The 25,092-nt window shown below is 35.0% G+C and overlaps 1 protein-coding gene across 7 annotated transcripts; it reads left to right on the top strand.

The window, feature by feature from the left end:
- Positions 1-13,275: 13,275 nt before the first annotated feature.
- On the top strand, positions 13,276-21,111 carry LOC148849205 (uncharacterized). Of its 7 annotated transcripts, none has more exons than XM_088948499.1 (9): positions 13,292-13,413; positions 13,507-13,609; positions 14,963-15,301; positions 15,371-15,586; positions 15,673-15,765; positions 15,846-15,957; positions 16,054-16,431; positions 20,735-20,809; positions 20,916-21,111. In XM_088948499.1, the coding sequence occupies exons 3-5, from the start codon at positions 15,146-15,148 to the stop codon at positions 15,733-15,735; spliced, it is 435 nt and encodes a 144-aa protein (XP_088804625.1). In that variant the 5' UTR covers positions 13,292-13,413; positions 13,507-13,609; positions 14,963-15,145; the 3' UTR covers positions 15,736-15,765; positions 15,846-15,957; positions 16,054-16,431; positions 20,735-20,809; positions 20,916-21,111. The 7 variants fall into 7 exon arrangements, with proteins under 7 accessions (XP_088804629.1, XP_088804625.1, XP_088804626.1 ...); XM_088948500.1 differs by having other exon boundaries at positions 13,309-13,413; positions 13,498-13,609; XM_088948501.1 differs by having other exon boundaries at positions 13,342-13,413; positions 13,553-13,609.
- Positions 21,112-25,092: the final 3,981 nt, after the last annotated feature.

The raw sequence follows: 25,092 nt of genomic DNA, 5'->3' as shown, positions 1-25,092 counted from the left end.
AGATGTGGAAACCATTAACACTTACCTTAACCCCTAACTTGGGTTGATATTGAGCTAGGTTGGAGTTTGCTTCAAGTTGCCCAACTTTTTTATGAGTCCACTTGGTTCACATTTAAGATTGGGATTTGAATAAGAAATGAAATCGCTTTGAATTAAAATTGGAATGACCTATTCCATTTAGGTAATGTTTGTTTTTATGAATCCCATGTGTTTTATATACCAAATTCCTATTATTGAAGTAGAAAAATACAATTCTCTAAATTGCCATTTTCTACACAGGATTTTGTTTACACGTTTTTTGTTTCCCTATTCTAATCTATATCAATAAATTATACACATTTACTAAGGCATTTACTATTTCACTCCTAAATAATTTGAGGAGTACTTATTAGCAATCAAACATAGTAATTTTAGTCATGCTGATAATATTTCACTACAACTACATTTTTTAAGTATTTAAAATAAAATCAATAATCTTAATATTCTAAAGAAAAATTCTTTATGGAATATATAATCATTTATAATTTATATTTTATAAATTCGGTACTTAATTTTCAGCAATGCTATTATTGAAAATAAATCAATATAATTAAATATATAAAACACTTTTAATATTAATATAACTAACAAGAAATAATGTAATATTTTTTTACTACTAACTATAATTTTTAATATATCAATAACATTATTAATATTATCATTGCTATAGTAATTAATTAATTATAGTTAATTAATTAATTAACTAAATAATATAATTAATTATTTTATTATACTAACTAATACTGCTAAATTATTTACTAATATGTTCTATATAAAGTAATTCAATTTCTCTAGGCATTATTACTTAATTTAATTATAATTAAATATTATAAACTTAGTAAAAATTAATTATAGTAATTATAGTAATACTTATAATATTTCACTACAGATACATTTATAAATTAAAAAGATAAAATACATAATCTTATGGTTCTATTAATAACATACTTAACGAAGGATATAAACAATTATAATTTACTTATACTTTTTAGAAATTCACTACTTATTTTTCAGTAATACTATGAATACAATATTAATGTATTAAAAAATGAATATTTTTAATATACTACTAAACCATTACTTTACGAAGTATCTATTTAATTATGCCCTACTATTTAAAGATTCACTAATTTTTAATCGGCAAATTTATTAATGAAAAGATATCAATAATATATAATCAATAGTATTTATTATTAATAAAACTAATAAAAACATAAATTAATCTTTTGTTACTACTTAAAATAATTTTCAATACATAATTAATATTATTTGTAGAGGCAAATTACTAAAATACCTTTATAGTAACAATTAATTAATTGGTCAAGATAAAATTAATTTCGCTAGCCTTAATTATTTATATTATTTATAATTAAATATTATTAACATAGTAACAATTAATTACAATAATTTTAGTAATTACTGCAAATACATTCTTAATTAAATAAAATTAAATGAATAATTTTAATATTCTAAAAAATAATTACTTTATGAAATATATAATTAATTATACTTTACTATTTAAAGATTCACTACTTTTTAATCAGCAAAGCTACTACTGAAAAGATATCAATTAATTACAATAAGTTTTAATAAATCATAAAATTTAAGTGTAGCATTATTTCTATTACTACTATAATTTTTATTATTAGTTATATTAATTAATAAATTAATATAAATACTTTATTAATTATATTAATTAAGACTACTAAATAAATTTTAAAATTAATCATCTTTCGGTAACCATAATTACTTATATTAATTATAATTAAATATTATGAACATAGTAACAATTAATTATAGTAATTTTACTAATACTTATAATATTTCATTATGAATACATTTTTAAAATATACAAAATAAATTAAATAATCTTATTATTCTAATAATAAATACCTTATGGAAAATATAATTAATTATATTTTACTATTTAAATGATAACTATTTCTTAATCAACAAAGTTATTACTTAAAAGATATGAATAGTATATGATGAGGGCAGATTTGGCCCTCCACTAACATCATGATACATGGCATATCAAAACAACTAGACTACATCCCAACATCACCTAGGTGACAACTTGCCTTAGCCAAAATGGGGTCCCAACTGGCGACCTGCCTTTGTTGCCAACCAAGCGACCTACTTCTGCTGCCGACCTAGCGACCTACCTCTGCCGCTGACCGGGTGACCTACTTCTATTCCTGACCTATCGACTTGCCGCTCTACCGCCAACCGGGTGACCTACTTCTACTGCTGACCTGACGACCTGCTTCTGTCACCGACCTGGTGACCTGCCTTTGTCATCGACCTAGTGAACTACCTCTTTAGAAGCTTGCCAGTTGTCTCCAAACCTTTCGGGATCACACTGCGTCATTGTAGGCCTTGTCCTCATCCCGCCCGAATCGGAGGGAAACAGTAAGCCTTATAAACTGGCACATTATCCTCCTTCTAAAGCGGAATGGACCCTACGTCGTGGGCCAAGGATTCTGGGAGCGTTTTGCAAAACCCACGGCAGCCCAACTATATAAGGGCATCATCCCCTGAGACCTAAGTAGATGCGCAATTTAGTTCTCGCAGCTCTCCAGCTCTCTCATATCTAGCTATCTTAAAATCTCTTATTCGCTAACTTAAGCATCGGAGTGCCCACCCCGGGTAAAGCAACCCAGGCACTCTAACACAGTTTCTTTGCAGGTCGCATTAGAGCCACTTCTCCAGCTCGTAACCATTCAACTAAACATCAGAGCGACCTCTCTAGCTCGTCACCACTCAACTAGGCATCAGAGCTACCTTTCCAGCTCGTCACCACTCAGTTAGGCATCAAAGCCACCTCTCTAGCTTGTCACCACTCAGTTAAGCATTAGAGCCACCTCCCCAACTCGTTGCCATTCAGCTAGGTGTCCAAGCCACATTCTAGGTAGGGATTATTCAACCAGGCATCCGAGTCACCTGCCAACTGGGAACTACCAAATTGCACATCATCAATTGGTGTCATTTGTGGGAAACACTACAAAAGGTTATGTTCTCACCCGATTCTCTGACCCTCAAGTAATAACATCTTCAAGCAACAACAATAGCGCTTGATCGAAAGAACCCCCTAGGGGGCAGAAGCAAAATGGTTAGCCCAAACGAGTTCTAGCAGTCTTGCCTGGACAGAATCTCCCTAACTGTGAGGCCACCCCCATAGTCGAGCTCTACATGCTCTCTGCGAGAATTGACGACCAACAGAATGTGAGGCCGCCCCACAAGTCGATCCCTCCGTGGTTCCCGTGGGAGTTGATAGCCAACAAACTGTGAGGTTGCGCCACAGGTCGAGCCCTCCATGCTTTACGTGGGAGTTGATGGCCAGCAGGTTGTAGAGCCGCTCTCGTAGGTCAGTCTTGCCGAGGTGCTGAGAGCAAAACTAGACAGTCAAAATTCCGATGACCTGGAAACCTAGAGACTTGCCTCCAAACTAGAAACCTACTTCCGCCGACCTAGCAATTTGCCTCTACCGTCGAGATGGTGACCTACCTCCGCCGACCTGGAAATACATGTAATCAGCCCGGGCGAGCCTTGTTAGCCCTGTTCGCGAGGTCGCCCCTACAGGTCGAGCCCACTGTGGCTCCCAAGGGAGTCGGCGGCCAACGGACTATAGCCGCCCTTGTGGGTTGAGCCTTTCAAGGTTCCCATGCGAGTTGGCAACCTATAGCTAGTAAAGTTGCCCCCATTGGTTGAGCTCCTTGTGGCTTATCGTAGGAGTAAATGACCAACACCTTAGAGGATTGATACAGTGCAGCTGTGACACCGACCCACTATTTAAATTCCAACATCGACGCACATATCGTAAGGGGAAGCCAAACCGCTTTCAGCATCAAGGACCCCTAAGCGACCTTAAAATATGTTGGTAACAAGCCAAAGGACCTATGACGAAGCACGAATCTACTTCCTTTGCTGAGCTGATCTCAGCTCAGGAGTGGGGGGGGGCAATTGATGAGGGTAGATTTGGCCCTCCACTGACATCATGACACATGGCATATCAAAACAGTTGGACTACATCCCAGCATCACCTAGGCGACAACTTGCCTTAGCCAAAATGGGGTCCTAGCTGACAACCTACCTTTGCCATCGACTAGGCGACCTACTTCTACCGCCGACCTGGCAACCAAATTCTGCTGCCGACCGGGTGACCTGCCTCTTTGCTGGCGACCTGGCGACCTACCTCTCTAGAAGCTTGCCAGTTGTCTCCAAACCTTTTGGGATCACACCGCGTAACCGTAGGCCTTGTCCTCATCTCGCTCGAATCGGAGGGAAACAATAAGCCTTATTAACTGGCACATTATCCTCCTTCTAAAGCGAAATGGACCCCTACGTCTAAGGATTTCGGGAGCATTTTGCGAGACCCACGGCAGCTCAACTATATAAGGGCGTCCTTACCTAAGACCCAAGTATATGCGCAATTTAGTTCTCACATCTCTCCAGCTCTCTCATATTTAGCTATCTTAAAATCTCTGATTCGCTAACTTAAGCATCGGAGTGCCCACCTTAGGTAAAACAACCCGAGCACTCTAACACTGTTTCCTTGCAGGTCACATCAGAGCCACCTCTCTAGCTCGTAACTATTTAGCTAGGCATTAGAGCCACCTTTCCAACTCGTCACCACTCAACTAGGCATCAGAGCCACCTCTCCAGCTCGTCGTCATTCAACTAGGCGTCCAAGCCACATTCTAGGTAGGAATTATTCAACTAGGCATCCGAGTCACCTGCCAACCAGGAGCTAACAAATTGCACATAATCAGTATATAAACAACACTATTTAATATTAACAAAACTAACAAATACATAAATTAATATTTTCTACTTACAAAATTTTTTATTAAATAATTAATTATACTACTAAGTTACTTTATAAAATTAATTATATAAATTAATTCAATTTCAGTAGCCATAATTACTTATATTGATTATAATTGTATAGTATTAACATAATAACAATTAACTATGTTACTTTTATAATACTTCTATTATTTCACTACGAATACATTTTTAATGTATTAAAAATACTAAAAATAATCTTAATATTCGAAACGAAATATATTTAAGATATATAATTTATTATAATTTCCTATTTAGACATACACTAAATATTTCTCAACAATACTTTATTGATTCAAATTATTTGCATGTTATTACAACAATTTATATATACATCAATGAAACAAGTATTTATTATTTTTTATGCAAATATTTCGATTGATATAGCATTGTCAAACTATATAAAATTCAATTTCAGGTACGCCAACCTTACCTATTATTTAATCTCTGTAATAACATTATTTTTCTTTTATTGATTGTTAATTATTTGACCTAACAGTTAGTTTATATTATTTAGATGCAATAGGTATATATATATATATATATTATTCATATGTTATGTCATGCACAATTGAAATGGATTTGAGTGAAAGACAACGGGCCAAGGAGGCTAAAAAATTAAGAAGATTTATTTTGATCCAACGTAGAAATAGAAGAAAATAGTTTGATGCTTCAGCTACTTCCAGTCATAGACTATCTGCTCCTAATCATAACATTATTGGTATATTGTTTGACTATTCACATTGAATATTAGTACGTTTTTTTATTTATAGAATTGAAACTAATGAAGTATTTTTTGAAAAAGTTACAAGAACAAGATAGGAATTCTCAAATCCAGAGGAACTTTATATTTACTATACATAGAAAGGAAGCAAACAAAGTTTTGGAGGAAGATGTATATGGTAAATAAATAATATTTATAATGTATTTAATATAATTATTTTTAATAAATTAATTACTAATTGATTAGGATATATAGGAGATAATAATAGGAGAAATGACCATTTGTCTTTAGATAAGAGGATAGATGATGTAGAAGAAAGAGGATATGGTCATTTAGCTTTAGACGATATGCCCGATGATGAAGAGGAAAATGTCATTGAGGGCACTCAAAACAGTAAGTATTTTACAAAAATTAGATATATAGACCCTTTTAACAGTATTAATGTCCATTTAAAATATTTAAATTTTACTTTATAGGAAATATTAGAGAAATTTGGGATTTTGGACCTCCTACTGAAATATGTACTTACTATGGAGCAATTGTCTGGAATAAAGAAAGGAATAAGAAGATGTGTAGAACTTCTACTCTAAAGTTTTCAATTTGTTGGCAAATTGGAAGAGTTAAACTATCATATCTACAAGAAATTACAAGATTTTTGAAAGCAGATCAAATAACTTTAGAGAGAATATTAGAGCTTGTAACTCCTTATTTGCGTTTACTTCTATGGGATGAAAATTTGATAATAAGATCAATGATGGTAGGGGCCCTTATGCATTTTGTTTAATTGGGCAAAACCTCCACAAGATTGGATCATTATTATCATTGAGTGGAAAATGACCAAAATTTGCATAACATTACATATATGATACACCCAATGAGGTATCAAATAGGATAGATGCAATAAATGATAATGTGGGTTCAAATGAGTTGGATAGAGAAATTGTTGAAGGGTTGTTAAATATGTTGGATGAACATAATGCCCTTTCAAAGGTTTTTAGAATGGCATGAGATAGATTTAATGAAGAAAATTTGATAAAGACTCATTGGTAATCGTCGGAAAGATGGCAGACAATACAACTTACCTACTACATCTAAGATTATAGTAATTATAGTTGGAAATGGAGATGAATTGATGCACACACCAAGATGTTATTATTAAATAAAGATCAGGTGGTCTCAGGAGAATTAATGAATTGCATCCAAGTTTTGTGGCAATGCAATATCCACTATTATTTCTATATGTAGAGGATAGATTTAGAGTTGATTTATTGTTAACAAATCTTCAAAATAGACGTGTTGTGTAATGAAACGTACGAAGATAAGCATGTGTGAATATTATGCATTTAGATTGCAACAAAGGCATTTTGAAGGACAACCATTAATCTGAGGTGGACATTTGTTCCATCAATTTGTTGTTGATGCACAAACATGTATAGAAGAGAACATGTTGACTTATTTCAGTCAAATATTCAAGTAGAACTTTATAAGGGTATAAGAGATAAAGTTATTGTAGGAGACACTAATGCATCATTTGTAAGACGATGCATCATATTGCCATCATCTTTCATTGGAGGTCCAAGATATATGGTTCAAAATTATTAGGATGCAGTGGTCATCTATAGATGAGCTGAATTGCTTAATATTTTTCTTACATTCACATGTAATCCAAAATGGAATGAAACAAAGAGATTTGTAGAGATCATACTTGGGCCAAAAAAAAGAAGAAAGATCAGATATTGTTGCTCGCATCTTCAAGATAAAATTGGACCAAATGATGAGAGATTTGAAGAATAATTTTTTTATGTTTGGGAAGAGTCATTACAAGTATTATAATTGGTTGGTAATTCTATTCATAGATATTTAAATCACATAATTTTATTAAGTATAATAATTTAATATATTTCTAATTTTTGCAGCAATTTATACCATTGAATTTAAAAAACGTGGGTTGCCACATGCACATATTATGTTATTCTTGCAACAAAATGATAGAATTATTTCAGTTGAGCTTCCAAATAAGGATAAAGATCTTGAGGCATATGAAACAGTGGTTTGGTATATGGTTCATGGTCTATGTGGAGAGTTAAACCTAAATGCTCCTTGCATGATTAATGGAAAATGCTCTAAGCATTGTCCTAAAGAATTTTGTAATGAGACCACATTTGATGGAAATGGTTATCTTATATATGGAAGAAAAAATAATGGACGAATTGCAATAAAGAATGGCCATATTTTGGATAATAGATGGATTATTCCATACAATATTGATTTACTTTATCGGTTTCAAGCACATATCAATGTAGAATCATGCAATCGTTCCAGATTTATTAAGTACTTATTCAAGTACTTTAATAAATGACAAGATAGGGCCGCTATTGTTATTAAGAAAGATGTAGAAGAGAATCATTGTGGAATTCATGAGGGAAGAGAAGTTGATGATATCAAAACTTATTTAGATTGTTGCTATATTTCAGCATCGGAAACTTGTTGGAGAATATTCATGTTTGATATTCAATTCCAATTCTCAAGTGTTGAAAGATTATCATTTCATCTCCCTGATGAGCAAACTATTACCTTTAAAGATAATGACAATTTAGTTAGGGTTTTGAATAGGTCCGATTTGAAACACACTAAGTTTACTCAATGGATGTATGCAAATAGTATATATGATGACGTAAGGGAGTTGACATATGCTGATTTTCCTATAAAGTGGGCCTGGAATAAAAAAAAAACAAAATTTGGACTAGAAGAAAGTCGGATAAATCAATTGGGAGAATTTACTATATACACCCAACTTCAGGTGACTGATTTTATCTTAGAATGGTTTTAAATATTGTAAGAGGTCGAAGGAGTTTTGAGGAAATCAGAACAATGAATGTAATCATCTACCCTACCTTTAAGTCAGCATGTTCAGTGCTTGGATTGTCAGATGATGATTATGAGTGGCATAAAGCTATTGAACAAGTTGGGTTGTGGTCTACTGGTCAACAACTACGTGAAATATTTGTTACAATTCTATTATTTTGTGAGGTTTTAGACCCTAACAAGTTGTGGAATAAACATTGGGAATTGCTTTCAGACGATATATTACATCGCCAAAGAAGAATACTAGAAGACAACTCAATTAATCTGTCAGATGAGCAATTAAGGAACTATTCGTTACATGAAATTGAAAAGATATTAAGCAAGTGTAATAGTTATCTTAGAGATTTTTCAACACTTACATTTCCATATATGTCATTTCAAATTCGGGTTAAAAATAGACTAATTTGAGAAGAAATTAATTATGATGGAATTCCTCAAAAATTGCATATATATTCATTGAACATGTAACAAAAAATTGTATTTGAAGCAATCTTACAAATAGTCCATACAAATTCATGAGGTTTATTTTTTATGCATGGAAATTAAGGTACAGGAAAAACTTATATTTGGAAAGCAATAATTACACAATTAAGGTCTGAACAAAGGATTGTGTTAGTGTGTGCATCATCGGGAATTGCAACACTTTTACTACCAAGAGGAAGAACTGCCTATTCAAGATTTAAGATTCCTCTTGAAATTGGTGACAACATATGTTGTTCAATTTCACAAAGAACAACCCAAGCTCCAGACTTTTTTCATACACACAAAGCTTGCCCAACTGAGCATTTGTGGGCCTTTCACCAAAGCGGACATCTCAACTCGTACTCCTCGGGAATGTAGCGTAGAGCCTAAATATGAGCAATATCCCCGGGAGTCAAACAGCAAGGGGTGGTCCCAAATCGACGACTGGCCCGCACAAGAAGTTCTACCTCCACGCTCAACAACCCAGCCTTAACCTCCTCGGCTTCGATGACTCTACTAGAATCTACCCCCTTAAAGTCCCCGGCCTCAGTGAAAGACCCCGACTTAGACTCATAATGGGAAGCACTAAAACTAAAAGAAGAATCATAGGAAGAGGAAGAACAGAAGGACGATGAAGACATCTTACCGAACTGATAACCCCGAAACAGAAGCAAACGCCGAGCACCAACAACGAAGATCAAGTGCCACTCTGACAAGCTCGGGAAGACCAATTGGCACCTTCGCCCTTAGCATGTGCATAACCTTGGGAAGTGAAGCGACGCTTCTAACAACCTGTTTCAGAGATGGTACTTCCATCAACTTGACCGGACTAGCCCAAACAAACCGGTCAAACCCCGAGCCACATAAGTCTGACCAAAAGCTCAACTAAACTTCAACTTTGAGTTCCTCAGCTGAGGACTTAAGACCTCTTCTGCGCTACACCTCGGCCGAGCACTTTACTCCTCAACTTCGGAATTGGGGGAGTGGTGTTTGGGTCATGGTTGAGATGGTTCTAGATGCCACATGGTGCCTATGTGGCTGCCCTATCTCCTCAGTCACGTCAACACCACACCACATCCGCAGCCTACTTTATCTCCTTGGCCATGTTAGCACCGCATTACCTCCATGGCCCCACTCCACCTTCCTAGCCACGATGACTCCACGTCTTGTAGATAGACAAGACCAAGAGAGGAGAATAAACGGGGACAACTCCGTTGGGGATTGGGCCTTATCCCAAAGACCTCGGCGATTAACCTCATCCTGACAACCCCGAAAGTCTAATCCAATCGGGACACAAACCTTCAACTATATAATTGTACCTCTCACTCAAGGTAAGGGATCGAACCTCTGGCTTGTTTCTTTCTTGCAGCTCTCATTGTACGGCTTCGTCCTTCCACCTTGGCTCTGCCTAGTTGAAACAGATTATTTGACTGTGACCTTGATTCTTGCACTACCTAGGATCGAGCAGCATTAGATTGGTGCCGTTTGTGGGAAACACACAAAAAGCCTTCCCTAAATCTCTCTCCTCATGCAATTAAGAAGCGATCAAGATGCGAAGAAACCATTCAGAGCGTTCGATAGCCCGATCCCCATCTCGGGAATATTTCTGCCACAGCCCCCCATGCCAGGAAACCCAGTAACTGCAACTAGCTGCGATTGACCCTATCCAATTCCAAGCAATGCAAGAAAAGGTTGCCCAAATCTTGGCGATGATGCAGTCGTTATGGTCCGCGACATCGCCCACTTAGACCGTTCCCCCTGTTTCCCTGATGCATACGAAGGCCGGTCCTCGCCCTAAGAACCCCAAAACACGTTGATCAAACAAGTAGGGGACACTACAAGAAGGTCTGTCTCCTTTACCCATCCTCGCGAACCCAACAACTATAGTAGGACTCACCAGACTACTCGGATCTCGGCCAAGGAAAGGTTCAAAAAACGAACGCCGCCCCAGGTGGTCTCTATTGCCGAGCCCAGTTTAGTTAAAGACTACCTAGCGCAGCCCAAGAAAGAAAGAGCCACACACGCTGCAACCCGTCAAGGAACCACCCTTCGTCCAAGAGATCGTGGATGAGATTCCCCCTGCAAGATGGTAGGCACCACAGTTTGACAAGTACGATGGGAATATCGATCCCGGTGACCACATCATAGCACTTAAGGCTCAGATGATGCTGCACAGTTCGTCCAAAGGCTTGATGTGCAAAGCTCTCGTAGCCACCCTCAATGGTCCGACCCTAACTTGGTACTCGTCTCTTCCCCTACACTCCATGGCATCATGGGAGCAGCTGGAGAGCTAGTTTCTGAAGCAATTTACAAGCCAGAAGCACTTGAAGACTTCAGCCAGCCTCATGCAGGTGCGACAGAGGAAAGGAGAATCTCTCAGAGACTACATGGTGAGGTTCAAGATCAAAGCACTACAGGTCCGGAACCTGAACCACTCAGTGGCTGTCACAGCCATACAGCACGGACTCCACCCTTCGCTATTCAACTTCTCCATATCCAAGAACCCTCCTCATGCATTAGCTGCGCGGATGAGCCACACTTAGAAATACATCAATGCGAAAGAGGCCCAAGCACAACTAAGAGATGAGGAGGAACAACTTGATAGGAAGAGAAGGGACGCCAAGGAGCGGAAGACAGAGAGGGACCAAGAAACCAAGCGATAGGACTGTCGACCAGAGAAGAGACCGTGCACACTACCTCTGACCTTCAGGAATTTCACGCCGCTAACTGCTCTACAGTTTGAAATCTTGATGTAGATCTGAGACAACAAGTATGTCCGATAGCCCAAAAAGATGAAAACCCAAGCCAACAAAAGAAACCGTGACAAGTACTGCGATTTTCATTGGGACCACGGCCACGAGACCGACAACTGTCTCGACCTCAAGCACCACCTTGAAGACCTAATCTGGCGCGGCTACTTAACGGTCTTTGTTGACATAAAAGAAGACAACCCCCTTAAGGTTGAGTCGCGTCCCAGGCCGAGCTCCCCCAGCCGGAGAGGAATGGCTTTCGGAGGGGAGAGCAGGTCGGGCTGGAAGAGGTACGCACACTTGATGGAGATCAACAACAGGGAGTAGAAGAAGAGACAAGAGGAACTAGTCACATTCACCGAAGATGACCTCAGTGGTGTACAAACCCCGCACGATGATGCCCTGGTGATCACAGCCGATATTGCAAATTATGAAGTTCGGTGCATCCTGGTAGATATTGGGAGCTTAGCTGACATCTTGTTCGAAGACACCTTTGACTAGCTCAGCATCGACAGAGATCGTCTCACACCGGTCAACACTCCCTTGATGGGCTTCTTCGGGAAGTCGCTAAATGTAACTTGCCTAGGGTTGCACCCCTAACTCTAATCTGACAAGGCACATTAGGGGTGAGCAAGAAAACCAAAAAATCAAACCAAACCAAAAAACTGACTAAAAATTGAATCGGAAATCTAGTTAACCAAACCTGTTAGTTTGGTTTTGGTTTGGTATTTTTATAAAACCAGATGTATCGGTTTGGTTTAGGTTAACGAATCAACCAGTATACATATATTTCTATATATTTATGTATTATATATATATTTTCTATATATTATAAATTAATGAATATGTATTATATACAAACATATATATTTATAATACATAATATATTATTTATTATTTAAAATTTAATATGTTATATATATTTATATTTTTTATTATATTTTTATAATAAATATTGTAAATATAAAAAACTACAAAACCAACGAACCAAACTGACGGTTAATCGAACCAATCAACCGATTAACCGATCGACTTTAATTACGAGTTTTCTAAAGATTGGTAAGACCGATTTGACTAACCAAACCGTGAGCGCCCCTAGGGCACATCAACCTAAACCTAAACCCAATATAAATTGAATCAGGTAAAAGAAGACATTGTTTTGTATTATTTTATTAATTAAATATTAATTGATTAATATTAATAATTAGTCATTTGCTATTAATTAATTGAATATTAAATATCATATTAATTAATCTTCATTAATTATTAAATTTAATAATTAATTAATTATCAATATCTTGAATAAATAAATGAATGATTAATTAATTAATTAATTAATAGTGTTTTGTATTATTATAAATATCATTATTATTATTATCTATTAATATTATTTATTATTTACATATCTAATTAATTAAGTAGTTAATGGAAGTAAGGGAAAGTGAAGTGGAGTGGACACGAACAAAATTATATCGTGGTCCTTGTTGGCTCTAGGTTACCATATCTTTTTTATACCATTTCTAATTTGTTTTCATAAAAAAAAAAATTAGTTAATTGGTGGGAACACAATTGTATTGTGGTCGTTGCTATAGGGTAGTAATTAAAATTTTGTAAGGAGGGGAAAAAACCCTCCATTCGCATTCAGTCAAAGAATGAAACAGAGCTTCTGAGAAAACGAAAGAGAAATCCATTCAATAAAGAGCTTAATCTCAGACGAAAATACAGGTGCGTTCTTCTTCATCTTTTTAGTCATCGTCGTTGTCGTCACTGCCCTCTCTTACTGACCCTTTTTTTATATATATTTTGGAGGACTGAAAGATTACTCGTTTCTATTTCCCATTTTTGCTCTCTTTCAAATACAAAGTTTCAAAGAAAGTCCAGCAGCTACAGCTAAGTTTGGCTATTCGGCATTTGGGCTTCGGTTTGTGTTAATCCATTCTTTGAAAACTCTGAATGTTTTTAAATGGATGTTGTTAGCTTTACTATAGTTATTTAAAATTTGTTGTTAGTATTGGTTAATTTGAAACCTGAAATGATTTCATTTTAGATGATTTTCAAACACCAGCTAAATATATGAAACACAACATCTACCTTATCTCAAAGCAGAGAAGCCCCAAAAGAGAATGTGTCAGGAAACTGACTGATTCAAATTGGTCCATCAACTCTTAACTTCTAGTGTTTGTTTTAGGAATCGAATTACGGTTCTGGCCTGAATCTTTTTTCTTGTTCGTTTATTTTCAACAAAACTAATAACACTACCATTTGGGTGGATTGGGGGTCTTAGTGGAATTTCTCAATATGTCCATTAGTCAAGGGTAGTGCCGCTAATTTAGTTGTACCCTGCACCTGCTAGTTTAGCAGATCCAAGCTTAATGTAGGGTCTGAAGAACAAGTTGCAAGACTCAGATAGCAAACTTGAATGCTTACTGGGTCACGGTTTTATTGGTTAATCAGATGGTTGGTCTCAGTTTGGGATAGTGCAAATACAAGATTTTGAATAGAACATATTTATATATTTGTACTCTCCCAAACTAAGCCTTAACCAAAACCCACGCATATCAAATGTTCCATCCTTTGCTTCAAACATAAAGTATTAACACTTCTAATTACCAACCCTTGCTAGTTATTCTCACTTGAAGATTTAGAGCAAGTAGCGACAGGGTCTGTCTACCCATATAAAATGAAACAAAATCCTATGATCTGTGTGAGCCCAAACAAAAGAAATATATAGGAGAATCTGGTATAGAAACTTGTCAAAAACAATCTTCAGAGTTCAGAACAATGCATATTACAGTAGGTCACCGAAACCCTTATTTTTTGTAGTGTTCCTTGAACTTGTATATGGACATGGAAAAGAGTAGGTGGGGAATGTCCTTTCCTGTTGTGGGGCAACCAATTTGAATTCATCAGGCCCAAAAGCATTTTCTACGCAGTATAAAACCAGTAACCATAGGTGCTTGATCAGCCTACTTATTTCAGTTGTAATTTTGAAATCGTATCTCATATTCAATCAAAGTGGTAGAAGTTTTCTTCTTTCAGCCAACATTTAATTTTACTTGGTGTGACAAACTTACAAAAGTTCTAGTGCATGCTTATAACCCTTGAAACTTTATTAGTGCGCTTGCAAGAATGTAGAATTTTAGCTATAGGCTCAGAATCATAGGCTGTCTAGTGCAATCCCAATTCCATCTGAATGAATATGGGTTTCTTTAGGTTGGACCATTACCCTAAGTTTGGATTCATTAATGGTCTTTTTCAAATTTTATTGCTGTAGATGGCTAATGAACAAAACCAAGAGGCGAACATCCCTAGAAATGAGCATTCTAGGGATGATATAGGAGTTTCATCCTCCCAAGCCCATAGTTCTTCCCGTAGACGACGGGGACTGGGGAGGCATGGCTGCACCATTTTGCCCCATGTATAGCGTAGGAGCAGAGAGCAAGCTCCAACTATTAAGATGGACAAACTAGGCCGACCTGTAGGGGCACATCGGCCGGAGTTGGTATCTTACATTGGTGTGTTGGTGAGAGACTATTCTAAGGTCCCAGCCTATATCACTGATTGGAGGATGTCACCCCATGATGTGAGGGATAGAGTTCACAATGCAATTTGGGTAAGTGACATTGTGTTTTTAGTAAATTATTGCCACATGCTAATTACTAATATTTGACATTGTTTGTAGGAGAAGTTCATAATAGAAAATGAGTTGTTTGAGGAAGACCTCCGTTTGGTTGGGAAGCAGCTCCGTGGCTTTCGAAATCATATAAAGAAGCCCTTCTATGAGAAATATGCAACAGATCGTGAGAGGGCAATAACAGAGGCGATTCGACGGGAGAGAAACATTGATCGTAGTGATTTGCTTCGTTTGTTTGCACATTGGGATACTCCAGAGAGCAAGGTATAAGTTAAAAGTAATTTAGTAATGTCTTTTTATACATGGCAAATTCATAGTAAATTAATATCACTAAATTGTCATTGTTGTAGCAAAAGTGTCAGACAATGGCTAGGGTGAGGGCTCGTAACAAGGTGAATCACCACTTGAGCTGAACTTCTTATGCAGCTCTTCTCCATCAAATGGTGGGATGACTAACATAATTTATATTTTTTCATTTCTTTGTTAATTTGTATAATGATTCAAATTAGTTGGTTTGTTTTAGGAGGAGAGCAGACAAAACAATGCCCCCCTCCCCTAGGCGAGAGGACCTATTCAAAAGGGCCCATACAAACGCCTAGGGGGAGTTCTATGATCCTGAGGGGAGGGAACTTTCTGTAAGTATTTTTTTTTTATATTTATTCATTCAATAATTTTAGTATGTTATACTTTGGACCATTTTATGTAATGGCTTTTTTTTTTAATTGTTCTAGGCCAAAATGACAACATATGTGGCAGAGCAAGCAGAAGCTGGCACATAGGTTGAGGCCATCAGTTCCCATGATGCAGTGGCAGCAGTTTTGGGAGATGAGCATCCATCATGGGTGCGCTGTTTGGGCTTTGGGCCAACCCCAAAGCGTGCTTTTAGTATTGCAAGGTCTGGAAACACCTCTCAAAGTACAACTACCACCACATACACGACACAATTGGAGCAAGAGAACCAATAACTTCGGGAAAAGGTGGACAATCTTCAATCGAACGTGGTGAACCCAAATTCACATGTGCTTCATTTGCAATCATTCACGGAGCGGATGGCACAACAATATGGCATGCCTATGCCTAATCCATTCCCCATGCTCAACACAGTTCAGGTATGGCTATCACAAATCCCATTGTTTATTGATTGCTACATGAGTCTTGTGGTTCAGTTTTAGATAAACCACAACTTGGAATATTTTCAGCATTTCATTTTTAGCACCTATTACAACAGTTATCAAAAGGCCCCTTAGGCCTTAGGGAAGTGGGAAAGTCCAAATTTAAGCAAACACATTGAAGCCTTAAAATATAGGAAAAGTAAATAAGAGTCATAAAACCTTTCCCTGAACCTCACCTGAAAAAAATCCTTTTTACAAGAACTTGACCAATCCTAGATAAGGTCTTAAAATATATGTAAAGCACATGCAAACCAAGTGAACTACTTGTAATTTTGTATGCATATAAATTGCTACATATCGGCTAGATCTCAAGCTATTAAATGGTTTTTGACAATAAATAAACAATTTTATTAAAATATAAAAGAGAGAGAGAGAAAGAGATTATAGAGAGAAGAACAACCCAGACAAAGATTAGTTAGCTGACCCATTTGTGCAAATTAAGTTCCTCCCAACCCTCTAAATGGTTCAAGTTCAAACTAAATAGACTTTGGCTAACACCACCTTTTTCACCCTCCACTCAGACCTCTGCTTACACCATTGCTTCCATAGTCACTCTTCAATCTCATTTTCACTTTTTCCAATCTTAAATCTGATATTTTCTTCTTACCATCATTCTCATCACCACTTATTTGCTCTTTTATCCTTTCCCTTTGGAGTTTTTTATTCAACAAGCATAATAATAGTTTGTGGGCAATTTGATAATTTGACACTAACACTGGCAGGGCGTTCTAAATCATATTAACAAGTAGATAATAGTTAAGCATCATAACTCAAAGTAGAAGGTATGTTCTCTATATAACTTCAGTTTTGAATCCATGCATGCCTGCGCACCATATGGAGCAACCGATCCAACAAGAAAGGTAGAAGCTGTTGTTGCAGCCATTTTGCAACCTGATAACATTAAGACATGCCAAAAAAAAGTTGGTCAAGCTACAATTGGCCAAGCTGATCATACTCAAGCAGAACTTTATAACTAAAGCATAATCGAAGTCATTCAAGTTTTACTAAATGAGAAAATGAAAACGAAAAGCTACACTTGGTATCATATTATGCCTGTCTACTGTTGAACACCACAATTTTAGTGTTACTTCATTTCTAAAACTTTACACTACTAATGTCCTAACCTAATTTGGGCAACATAGCTTCGAACTCTTTCCCACCTGGTAATAAATTTTACCTTGAATATATATAAAAAAAATTAAGTTTTTGATAGAGATAAGACTCACAATGTTGAAATGCAGATTTGATAATGAAGGTTCAATTTGGGAAATGTACAAATGCAAATATATACAGTACAAAACATAAAACTTTGTATATTGTATTTCTAAACCTTATTTTGCACTATAAAATTATACATATCTATATTTATACTTTTTCTAAACTAAGCGGAAGGGGCAATGCCAAATCTAATAGTATATAGATCTAATAAGAAAAGAATATATAATAAAATAACCTTGAAATCAGCACCTAGAAAATCTATGAGGCAATACCTAATAGCTTGAAGGAGTTTGCACCATGCATCAAGAATGTTTGGGGTCTGGACCAAACAAAAGAGGCAAAGGTGCTCATAAAATTTATTTCATTCACTAATTCTTTTCCAAAAATTTCAGCTCTATTTAAACTTATGGGTGGAACATTTACTTCTTACAAGAGAATATTGACTTCTAGAGCTAAAAGAAAACAAAATATTTTCTAAGATTGCTAAACCCATATCTGCAGCTAAGAATCAAGACCGAAGGAAAAATCGAAGAAGAAAAACAAATGATCTATGACAGATCCTGCAGTTGTCAAGATACAAAACCTTCCATACCATACAAATCAAATGATCTAAGTGTGCAGGCATGCATGGATTATTGACTTATTACAATTAGAAGAGACATGTTTTGGGTCAGTCTATTCCCAGTAGTCTGATCTTTTGGGTTGTTTGTGTTGGGCTAATTGTACATGATGTATAGCTCCTTTGCAGTCTATTCCAAACCATTGGTCAGACTACCATCTTTCTCCATTAAAGGAGACATGCCTATCATAGTAGATTTGATTCTCTTCATGTCCAAAAAGTTCCCATAAGGAAAAGAAGGTGGAGGACCTCTGATACCTTTCTGCCTCAGCTTCTTTCTGAGCCTTTCAGCTCTCAACCAAAGAACCTCGTACAGAAAAGCACGTAAACCACTAAAACACAGAAGAACCAGATTCACAAATATTTAGGTGCCTTCCATTGATTCCTTTTCTTCTCTTCTCTTCTCTTCTCTTCCTTCTTCCATCCTCTCCTTGACTTACTTTCTTATCCTTCCAACCTTATGAAGGTCGTTTATAATTAGAAAAATAGTCTAACAAGCAAACAACAGAATTAGTTATATTTTGTAAAGTAGTCAAACAAGGCCATTTTTAATGCATTTATCCTCTTCTTCTGACTCTAGCTGAAATGTTTTTATTTCAGAATTTTCATTTTGTTTTTTAACTCTTAACTCTATGAGTCTATCTTAATTTGCGTCACTAGCTAGCTGCCAAGAGATTAATTGAAGCATTATATATACTAATTCAAGGGCTTACTTGTGGTTTCAAATGCTTAACCATAGGTTTGTCTGGTTTTAGTCCGGCCCAAGTTTAGCTAGATGGTTGTTAATAGCTCTCCTTGTCTCTCTACCTTATGCATATTGGTTCTGTTTGTAGTCGATTTCCATCTGGGTATAAAATGATCATACAATGCTATATATCAGAATAGGACTGAACTTTAAGCCGTTTTGATGAACCATCCAGTTTGACCTCTGAACTTGCTTAATTAAATAAAAAAAGTGTAAATAGAAAAGAACAAGAAATAAATAGTTAATATTGGGGAAATCTTAATCAATTGCAAAGTTATAATTAGTTCCCAAAGCCTTCTACGCAGCCATCACGTTCAGCTAATCTGAATTATGCAATTCCAGGGTGCAGCAAGGTGTCGGAAGTTGAAGTCTACAATAAAGTAGTAGTAGCTTCAGCCATCTCTTGGCTTTTGGAGTTGAAGTGTTTCAAGGGATGTGCCAAAGGGCATTGTATTTTTTTGGGATTTCCTCTTTTACTTTGTCTGTACTGTTTCACCACCTGGTCTATCCGTGTACAATCCTTTGCTATATTTGGACTAATATGTGTAGGGAATCATCGATCATGGGAATTACTTCAAAGCCGTAGCTAAGGGTAGTTTTATATGGTTATGGAACCTAGGGAAGTGCACTATAGGATATATGGGATGGCACAACAATATGCATGGACTATGATAAGAGACATAACTAAGAAGGGTTTCACATGGTTCTGCTCCCAACTTCATTATTATGGCTGTAGTTAGGTCTGGTATGGTTGTTCCACTTTCACATGAATCTGTGGGTAACGTAGGGGCCCCTACTGCATTGTAGTACAAAGCAGATCTGACCTTTGGTTATAGGACACATCTAGCTCTGACATTTTGTTTGAGTCAGAGGCCTACTAAAGAATTATTGATGAGTGGTCACTAGACAAAGACAAGCCATTTGTTGGCCAAAGTTGGTGCCGGTTTAAACTAGTGGGTAGAGCTGCATAGGCACAAATCTACACCCATGGTGTAAATTCAGCTTAGATTGGGCTGGGCCTCAATGACAGTATAGAGTGCTCGTTTAATCATGGGTTCCCAAGAATTGTTTTGAATCTTGGATCAACCTTGCACAACTTGCTTCTCTAAGATTATTTCTATCATTGTTTTAAAAACTGACCCAAAAAACCGGCCTTAAAGAGATCAACACTAAGATCATATCTGCTAAGACCATGGTTGTAACACTCCTTTGCCAACTAGTTTGTTGGTAAAGACTCTAGCTACTTGTAGCAGAGATTTAGAGCTTGAATTTGTATTATTTATTTAAGTCATATACCAGCATTTGATCCCATTCGCTCAGCAGTGGAGGTAAATGTGATCCTTTTCAATCAAGTCTTAGCAATTATATTAACTTGGCTTAAGTGGAGGTAAATGGTAATTTCAAGTTAGGTTTATTTGGTATTTGATCCTTTTCAATTGTTGTCACTAGAAGAAACTTGAGCTGCACTTTATAATTTGGTTAAATGTTATGATGCAAAAATCAATAAAAAAAAATCAAAATAGCCAACAAAAAGTATTTCTTCATATTCATTGGCTTTGTATTTGTCAGCTGTATGGAATATTATGTTTATGATACTTAATCCATTTCTCTTATTCAATCTTGATAAGAATATTTGAATACACTGTTTTTTTGTGCAGAGCCATAGATCGGAAAACACTCCTGTTCCACTTAGAGATTTTGATTCCCATCATGCAGGTCCATCATCAAACCCGGTAAGATAAGCCAAATTTAATTTTATTTTTATATCAACCAAGAAAAAAACATGTTTATACTTTTATATCTTTTAGTGATATAATATAATTGTTTTGACTTTTGCAGGACATCGAACAAGTACTTAGCACAGGGTCCTCTTGTGCGTATGTAACAAGTAGGGAGGAGAATGTGAATGCAAAGGGGAAATCCCTTCATTTTGGATGATATTCTGTCTTGTTTTTTTTTTTTTATATATTTTCGTTTAAACATAAATGTTTAATTGTAAGTATTAAAGTTTTTATATAATATTTTAATATTTGTTTATATTGTCAATTATAAGGTTATATGGATAAATGTGATTAATCAGGTGATGTAAATTCATTTTGATAGTTGCAAAACGGGAAAAATAGAAAAAAGTTAGTCAACTTTTGGTGATGTTTGTAAACGTCAACAAAGGCAAAGGAGAAAAAAATTTTGCCAACTTTTGGCCACGTTTGTAAATGTCATCGAATTTGTAAACGTCACCAAATAATGACAATTTTCGGTCACCATAGGATGACAGATTTTTCCCCTTGTCCACCTCAAACATCATCGAAAATTGCCATTATTTGGTGACGTTTACAAATGTCGTCAAAAGTTGGTGCGTAAATGTCACCATAAGTGTGCCTGAGGGGAGATAGAGCAATTTCAGTGACATTTGCAAACGTCATTGAAAAGTCTCGTAAACGTCGTCGAAAGTTTTCTAGACTTTTGGAGGCGCGATGTTTGCGCAAATGTCGTGAGAAGCCTTTTGTGACGTTTGTAGTGGTTTTGGTGACATTTGTTTAATGTCGTCAAAAGCCTTATTTTTTGTAGTGTTAGAACCTGTGCCATTTGACATGGAGCTTGGTCTTCTCGCCCCAACATACAAGAAGAAGAGGGCTCAATTACTCAAGTACTACTAGGTTAGTTTTTATGCCCCTTTCTTGGAATTCCAAAACGTGCCCCTGATTCTAAATTGATAGATCTGCCAAGAGTTTTCTTGCTAATAGATGGCTAATTTCAAATGTTCTCTATCTCTGCAATTTTGCATGCTTTTTCCTTATTCATTCTGAATTTGTACCCAACATGTGTGTTTTCCTTTGATTGGGTCTATATGACTTCCCTCTTATTTAATGTCAAACCTTCCTTACCCCTTGGAAAAGAAAATTGGAGAAAAAAATGACTATACACTATAGTGTTCATGAAACCATAGGAGTCATGTTGGAACTGGCAAACCATCAACTCCTTGGATGGACATAGAACAAAAGTTAACTAAATGCGAGACTTAAAATCAAAGAAGAATGCTATAGGAAAAGGGTTTGGATCATCTAATTGTTATTTGTTACATGGTTTGTTTAATTATTTTCCATTAAAGAAGCCCTTGGATTGAATTGTTTACTTTAAGGTAAGATGCATGTATAAGAAAAGAGGAAGAGATGAAGGAGTGATCATTGTGTTTCATAATTTATTTTTCCGAAGTGTCTTATTTTTCCAAATTGTGTTTCAGAAAGCTCGAATTCAAGCTCGATGAATCAAGCTCGAACACATACATTCTGTCCTCGATCCGAACTCGAGCTTCCATTTCTGATTCAAATCAAGCTCGGGAGCCTTGCAGTTTTCTACCAAACCGAGCTTGAATAATCAATTATTGGGCTAGGCTTGGCTTGTGATCACCCCTACTTCTCCCATATAGATTGCGTTACTGGCTCCCATTCATCAATTAAAGATTTCAAAAGTAATAGGATCCTCCTTTCATTGGGTAGATGTATATTATTACGACTTAATTGTAGGCACATGTCACTAACAACTCCTATATGTTGCATCATGTTGTGTTTTGGCTTTATCTTATAGTTTTCAACCTCATCAAGGGTACACAACCACACATGTCCACTACAAATAAAAAAATTAATAATCAATGAGTGTAAATATTATAACCTAAATTAAAAATTAATGAAAGCATCATAATATAAAAAAGTAAGTAAACATTTACCTAAATAGTTATTAAAGACAATTGAATAAAAGTGTAACAACAATCTAACCTCAATAAAGAAAGTGTAATTATCAGTTGTAAAGTTAATAAATATTTTAATAAATATAAAATCAGAAATGAATATAACATTACAATCAAAATAGTAATAGTAAAAGTATTAATCCGAGTCAAACAAACCCGATCCAATTAACAAAAGCATATCATCTTCTTAAACTAAACAATGCCGCAAGCTGTCGCTCGCTATAGCGACGAATTTCAAACTTCGATAGGCATCATCTTGCAATAAATGGGTGGTTTATCACCCATTTGAACCAAAATAAAGAAAATTAAACATACTAGGAATGACAAAAAAAATTAAGAAATGAAGAAGAAAAGGTACAAAAAAATTGAAGAAGAAAAATACGTCATTCACTGGTCACAACATTTTCTGTAAACTATTGAATGAACATGAACTCTATTCAATAGATTGGAACAAGTGCTGGTCATAAATGTTTGCCGTTGGTCGGCGATCATTAAAACATATATTGAAATAAACGTCGAATGGACACAATTGTTTATGTAACCTAATGGCAGAGCATAAGTCAAATCTATCTTATTAACACCAGGCCACTACAACTGGCTAAAAATGATGGTCGATAGTTGGGGATCATTAAAACACATATTGAAATAACAAAGAACTATAACAAAGGACTACTATAAAGTTATTGAAACAACTATAAACAAAGATTGAAATAAGTAAAAAATAGGGAATTTACTAACTTAAGAGTTCTCCGAGTAGCAAATTTATTACATAATTTTTTGATTTGCAGACTCCTGAAGTTAGAGAGTTATCTAACTTCTTTGAAGTTGGAGATTACAACAAGAGAGTTTGACAGACACCTTGAAAGTTCTCTAAGTTCCTGGTTCACAAAGCAAATTCCTAAAAAGTTTGGCAGACAAGGTTGAATGTGCATAAAGTTCAATTATTTCAATTTTAAATAAGTATTTTAAATAAGTATTTGTAAGAAAAACTATTTTTATACTTACAATTTTTAATAATACTCATTATTATTAGATTAATATTAATATTAATATTATACAAATTATAAAATAAAAAATAATTATAAGATTACAATAATAATAGTAATAGTAATAAAAATAAGTATAATAATATTGTTACTAAATTTAATAAGTAATTAATATGTTGTAAATAAATTTTTTATGTAATTAATGAAGTAATAATTAAACTATTTAAATAATACCAAGTTGATAATTAAACAATGTAATTGATAATTGGATCATTATGTTCTTATATTCTTAAATTTAATTATAATAGTATATACAATGATAATGATTAATAATACATAATTATTAGTAATTAATTAACACTAAATAATAATAACAATACGTATTTAATTTTAAGTAATTAATAATTTAGCCCATTTGCTAGCAATTTTTGTTGTTAAATATCAGTAAGTAATTAGTATTAGTAATTAATAGATTTAATTAATTATTATTAGTAATTAGTAAATGAAAAGTGTATTCTGAATATATAAAAGAGAATATATAATTAAATTTTGAAGGAAGTTTGAAAACTATCTATGAATTTTATGTGGAGCTCTGTTTATGGATTTAGAATCCCTATTTCTGATCCCATTTCTATTAAGCTTTTCCAAAGTGTTTTTTTTTTTTTTTGAAATTCTATTCGCCTTATTGTTGCTATCTAAATCACTGATCCAAAGCAATTCATTCAGTTTTGGCTCTTCTGTCTATAGCAAAAGTTTGTAGTTTTAGGTAGAGATTCCAGTCTTCCACTTCTTATGTGTATAAACGTTTCTTAGTAAATTAAAATGTGTACGAAACCTATAGATGGTGTCGTGTTTTCTGTTTTAAATATATGAGGTTTAGTTTTGCTAGATCTCAAATAAGGTTCATCTCTTTTTGAAAATTGCGGCTAGTGTTAAATATAAGTAATTAATTACTATTAGTAATTAATAGATATAATTAATTATTATTAGTAATTAATTAATTATAAATCATTAATTACTATTATTTTAGTAATTAACAGTAACTAAATACTATGTCAAATTAAAAAGTTCATATTTAATTTAACCAGTATGAGTTGAATAAAAAGAAATAGGGTCGGATAATGAATTTATGGCCTGACCACAACATTATTTTTTAAAATTAAACAAATTTGGGCTATTTAAAAGACTGAGCGAAAAACACGTGTATAGAACAACAATTAACAGTAATTAATTTTAAATTGTTTATAAATGTAACAATAAGTAAATTTTAAGATAGTATTAAGTA

The sequence above is a fragment of the Nelumbo lutea genome, chromosome 6, assembly GCF_056320005.1.
Source record: "Nelumbo lutea isolate HS-2025 chromosome 6, American lotus-T2T, whole genome shotgun sequence".
Taxonomy (NCBI): domain Eukaryota; kingdom Viridiplantae; phylum Streptophyta; class Magnoliopsida; order Proteales; family Nelumbonaceae; genus Nelumbo; species Nelumbo lutea.
Note: the sequence above shows the minus strand (reverse complement) of the source record. Positions and strands in the feature narration are given on the sequence as shown.

Coding starts and splice junctions, on each gene's coding strand:
- LOC148849205 (XM_088948499.1), top strand. CDS start 15,146: ATGGACAAACTAGGCCGACCTGTAGGGGCACATCGGCCGGAGTTGGTA. Junction 15,302..15,370: donor GAGTTCACAATGCAATTTGG/GTAAGTGACATT, acceptor CATTGTTTGTAG/GAGAAGTTCATAATAGAAAA. Junction 15,587..15,672: donor GGGATACTCCAGAGAGCAAG/GTATAAGTTAAA, acceptor TCATTGTTGTAG/CAAAAGTGTCAGACAATGGC.